This window comes from Myotis davidii, unplaced genomic scaffold (genome assembly GCF_000327345.1).
Source record: "Myotis davidii unplaced genomic scaffold, ASM32734v1 scaffold271, whole genome shotgun sequence".
NCBI lineage: Eukaryota > Metazoa > Chordata > Mammalia > Chiroptera > Vespertilionidae > Myotis > Myotis davidii.
This window is the reverse complement of record NW_006284839.1, coordinates 3,407,216-3,412,998: the sequence shown is the minus strand read 5'-3', so window position 1 is coordinate 3,412,998 and position 5,783 is coordinate 3,407,216. Positions and strand designations below refer to the sequence as shown.

At 40.9% G+C, this 5,783-nt stretch overlaps 1 protein-coding gene across 1 annotated transcript in view; it reads right to left on the bottom strand.

The window, feature by feature from the left end:
- The window catches only part of PANK1 (pantothenate kinase 1), a 47,123-nt gene that overhangs the window by 17,694 nt on the left and 23,646 nt on the right, over positions 1–5,783 (bottom strand). The window contains exon 2 of the mRNA XM_006755104.2: positions 4,046–4,398. Coding sequence (XP_006755167.1) covers positions 4,046–4,398 — 353 coding nt within the window. The remainder of the gene's footprint in view (positions 1–4,045; positions 4,399–5,783) is intronic.

The following is a 5,783-nucleotide window of genomic DNA, read 5'->3' as shown; positions in this document are numbered from 1 at the left end:
TATATAATTGATTTTTTACAGAGTGGAAGGGAGAGGGATAGAGAGTTAGAAGCATTGATGATAGAGAAACATTGATCAGCTGCCTCCTGCACACCCCCGACTGGGGATGTGCCAGCAACCAAGGTACATGCCCTTGACTGGAATCGAACCTGGGACCTTTCAGTCCACAGACCAATGCTCTATCCACTGAGCCAAACAGGTTAGGGCTGTCATCTTCATTCTTAATGGGTACTGCTTCTGGGTTCTGGAAACAACCTATAAAAGTACTAAGCTATTTTTCCAAAAAGGGCATCATCTTCACTACAAAAGTTAGCAGCTAGAAGAAAACGTTTGCCTTTGTGTCACTCATCTGAACTTCCCAATCCACAAAACCCACTGAAGCTGTCGCTGCAGAACGGAATTAGTTAGAACAGGTTATGGACAAGGTGATGCACCCAAACAATCATTCTAAGTGATACCCGGCAATAAATTAAGCCTATCTCATAAAAGGTGCCAAGCATTTTCTTTTTTCCCAAGTGAAACTTTTGTGTGCGATGTACACAATTATATACATTTTAAGGGGGTAATGCTGGAAATATAAACCCATCTGGAGCTCTAGCTCGTCTGGCTCAATGGATAGAGCATTGGCCTGCGGACTGCAGAGTCCTGGGTTCGATTCCAGTCAAGGGCACATGCCCGGGGTTGTGGACTCGGTCCCCAGAAGGGGGCATGCAGGAGGCAGCTGATCAATGATTCTCTCATCATTGATGTTTCTTTCTCTCCCTCTCCCTTCGCTCTGAAATCAATATATATTTTTTTTAAAACATCCATCTGGAGACCCAAGACTATAGTGAGACATGGCAGTGCAAATGCTACTCTCTCAGTCCTGGATTCCTCAGCCTCCTCTATGACGCTCAGAGCATCTGTCACATTCTGGTTTGTTTTCTGGTCCAGTGGATGCCCCTGAGCACCATGATCAAAGGCCTGTCCATAATAGACACTCAATAAACATCTGTTAAATTGAAACAGGAAAGTTATCACTTCCTGGATCACCCAAATGGAAAAGTAGAAATTTCATCAGTCTTGGGATCATAGGTTAAGCTGCTTAAAAATTAATCAGAAGTCTGTCGACAATATCGATAGCCATGTCCAGAGACAACATCACAAACATGGACAGAGACACAATCTGTCCAGCTGGACATCCTGAAACTATGCTAGGGGAAAAGGAAAACCTGTTAGGGCAAATAATCTAAGCAAAGCAAACACTACTATCTCAACTTTCCCCTCAAAATCATTTCAAAGTAAGTGCTAGCAACAAACAAACATCTCCTCTACACATTGTACTAAATATTCTACATAGAGGTCTAATTTAATATTGTCTCATGGTTTACAGCTCTTTCTTATTCCTTCTAAATTGGATGAAGAATATGAACTTTAAGTACATTTACCATATATGAACAGGATACAGTCATCAGACATAACTGCTAATTATCCAGGGTCTGCTGAACAAAAAATGTATTAAAAAAAACAATAAGTTTAATGAACAACATAAACTGATGAACAAAAATAGAACCAGAGTCATAGAAGCATCGAACAAACTGTCCAAACTATGAGGGAAGGCAGGAGTAAGAAGAGATCAACCAAAGGACTTAGTTGCTTGTATGCATGCATATGAGCGTAACCAATGGACACAGACAGGAGGGGAGTGAGGGCATATGCTGGGGGCGGTTAGGGAGAGATCAATCAGGGGAAAAAAGAGACTTATGTAAGGCTTTAAACAATAAAGATTTTAAAAATAAATAAATAAACAAACAGTAAGTTTGCTGTAAAACAGTATGCCATGTTACGCCAGCAGCAGCCTCATGAGTCTGGTGCTTACCACATCTCGTGATTGTATCATTTTCTTTTGTGTTTTAATCTCATGTTGTTTTGTACAGTAACATGCATACAGGCTTGCAGCCTAAGAGCAATATGTTATTATATTGTATGGTGGTAGGCTATAGCCTGTAGATTTGTGTAAGTATACTCTATGTTTGCATAGCAATGAAGTTTCTCAGAACATTTCCCGTCATTAAGTGGCACATGGCTGGCACATAACCCTGCTCCCTTAGGCACCAACAGTTTGCCTGCAGGCTTCACCTTGGTTGTAATAAGTTGTGTCCTTTCCCAGTTCAGAATCTTGAGAAACACACTTGCTCACGGCCAACAACCATTGAGTAACTTCCTCCTAGAACACACATTACCCCAGAGGAGAGATGGAGGCACTGATGGATGTTGCATAAACGCTCCAGGTCACCTTGGTTCATTTCAGGCTCTCCAGGGAAGAAGGACAAATAGTGTGAAAACTGGTGAGCTTGACAGCAATAGGGTTGGGTCAGCATTCCTTTAGCCGGAATCAGAATTTTGGTGATGCCCCACCTCTTATCAAGGGGGCACTCCTTGAATTAGTTTATTCTTCATGGAATTAAATTGCTCCTACTGTATTTGCAGAGAAAGACTGGCTATTTTGGCTCATGTAGAATGTCACTGCTTTCCTGTGCCAGGTTTTAAAAAAAACTTTTTTAAAAAAAAAAAAAAAAAAAAAAAAAAACCTGAAGATAATTAATCTCAGGATACTGTGGTAGGATTCCATTGCCAGCTCTTCTAGACACTATTTAGATACAGTGGTTCTCAACCTTCTGGCCCTTTAAATACAGTTTCTCATGTTGTGACCCCAACCATAAAATTATTTTCGTTGCTACTTCATAACTGTAATGTTGCTACTGTTATGAATAGTAATGTAAATATCTGATATGCAGGATGGTCTTAGGCGACCTCTGTGAAAGGGTCGTTCGACCGCCAAAGGGGTCGCGACCCACAGGTTGAGAACCGCTGATTTAGAACCATCAATGAGATAAATGATGTTACCTTTGACGATACTAATGCAGTTTTCATTATGGCTTAATACCATGAGTAACGCACTGCCTCATTAATTTATTAATAATAGACTTTATGACAAGACAGGGTTATATTAGTTCCACGGCAGTGCTTGCCTCGGCAGCACATGTCCATTACTTCCATTACAAAATGCCAGTGATCTGTACTCTAGGCTTACCTCTCTGTATTTTACATCTTACCCTCACTATATTTTCAACTTTCTGGCAGGACTAATCCCCAAATCTCCCAACCCTTCCTTCTCCTATGTTCCATCACTTCTGTTAATCTCGTTTCCTTTCTTTTCTCCACCTATTATTCATTTTCTTCTCACTTTATTCCCTGTGAGATGAGGCTGCTAGACAGTACAAAGGTTACCTTGACTGTAAAGATGGGCAAATGGGAACATTTAGGTGTTAAGGGATTGCTAAATAAAGGCAAAGTTTGGGCTCCATGTCATTCATTCATACCTTCCACTGTGCTAAATTTGTCAAATCTAAATGAGCAACACAGAGTTGGAATGTACCTCCAGTCAGGATACGGCACTATTCTTATTATGTAGCACCTCTTACATCATGTTCATTAATAAAGGAACTCACCTATCAAAGATTTCATTTTTTTGTTTGTGAGCAAAACTTTTGAATGGCATTCATAAAACAAAAAGACAGCGCAAATGGGTAGACAGAAGTAATAATTTTTAGTAAGATTTCTAGATAGTAAGACTTCTAGAAAACCTTTCCTGTGGGCCTCAGTCTACATACCTATAAAACTGACTCAGTGATTATGCTTTTCAAGAAATTGTGTAGTAAGTGTCTGAGGAAAACAAGTGTTGCCAATTGTCTTTAGCATACTGTGCAGCACTCATTATAACAAAAGTTGAGAATGGCAACACATTTTTTGAGCATTGATGAAGTGCCAGGTACGTATTACCTCATCTAATCCTCCATGTAACAACCCTAGGAGGTAGTAACTATTAGATAGATGAGGAAAATGAGGCACAGAGAGGTGAAGTGCACCTGTTCAAACTCCCAAGGCTAGTTAGTAGTCGTCTAGTCCTTTGGTATGAGATGCCATGCTTATGAAAATATCAGAGGTTTTCTTTCTTTCTCTAAGAGGTGGTTCGGCTGTTTTTAACAAGGACAAACCCACTTACCATTCTGAAGTCCTCTTCGAACTTGAAAGCCCCGCCTCCCGTGGCACAGAGGGTGGTATGAAGGCTGGAGAAGTTCTTTTCGCTGCCCATCTGAATGAACATGTGCATGGCACAGCTGGGGAAGCGGATGAAGTGCAGGTTCCCTGTGCGTCCACACATGGTCAAGTTTTTTAATTCCAGGTGGACATCTCGGATCCCGGTTTTCCCATAAGCAACGTTGGAAGTCAAATACTTCCTGATGCTCTTCAGGTTCTCCACTTCCTCTTGTTCCTCTTCAGCTGTAATATCCTTTGGCTCAAAGTAGACCAATTTGACCAGGGTTCCACCGATATCCATGCCAAACCATGGGAATGCTAGGACAGAAAGACAGTGCCACTGAATTCTATGCATGAAAATAAATGATTTTTTAACCTTCAGTCATGAAATGCTATGGTGCCACATCTGTATGTGCATTTAACATTCCATTTACTTGATTTCAAATATATGCACCAAAAGAAAAGACAGGCAAGGAGAAATTCACAATGTAAACGGTGCCCATGATTCTGCCCATACTCCACTCAATTAGAGTCTGCATCGGGATTGACTCTGAGCTGAGAAACAGGATCTGAAGTTCCCTCAGCCAGTCTCAATACTCATGTGCTGCTCAGGGCTTGAAATCTCACCAAGATGGGTGCAGTTCTAATACTTAAAAAATACGTATTTTGCATATAACATGGCTCCCAAATGCTAACTATTTTATCAGAACTTTAGCCAAAGAAAAATGGCCTCTTCTGATGCCAGAGGAAATACCAGCTGTGCTAGGTGTGTCAATTGATGGCATATGGATAGCTAATCCTCACGGTACCTCCCAGGGCACTTTTCAATGATAATTTTTACAGCATTTGCTTTTTGCCTCCATGAACTGACTTCCTAAGGTGTGACTCCACTGCTTTAAATAAATAGGAAGCAGAAGGGGAGAAAATGTGGAATATCAGAGGTGATGGGCAGACATAATGACCCCTATGGTGGCGGGATTCTAAGGAGAACAGCTCCTGTTACATCTCCTTTCTTTCTTCCTTTCTGTTAGAGAAAACAAAAGATTCAGAAAGTATAATATATGTATGTATGTATGTGTGTATCCTACCTGGTTTGAAAAGAAAAAGAGGTGAGAGAGGGGAAGGAGCAGAGACAGAAGAAAGACCCCTATGTTTGTGATTATATGAGACCACAGAAATGTTGTTACTATTTTTAGGGGGTAGCAAGATGAGCAGGTTGTTTGGGTGGAGGCTAGAGATCGGGGAGGAGATGGAGAAAATTCTACACTTAGAACTTTCAGCACACACCGAAGTAAAAAAAAAAAAAAAGAATTCAGTATTCAGTGATAATGAAAATTAGGAACCATCTCAGGACAGAATGGACAGAACAGCAGTGTGAAACCCAGAAAATAATCTAGTTCGGCACCAGAAATCCATCTTCATCCAGCCACGCCTGTCACCGGGCCTCTGGGATGAATGAAGCATTGCTACATGGCCTTTTGTTTGGTAGGGATAGGCAACTGCACAAAGTCTCACTTTTCAAAATGCAACAGGGGCACCTAAACATTATGTTACTTAAGAGTCCAAGTTTCTTCTTCCTGCTTCACCTCCAGTTCATTTTTCAGCCATTTCAAAGCTTTTGTGGGCAACTCAACAAAACAGTGAGAAAAAGTGTGTCAGGTTCTGAAAATTCAGGCAAATGTTTTATCAGTAGTTTTGGGGAA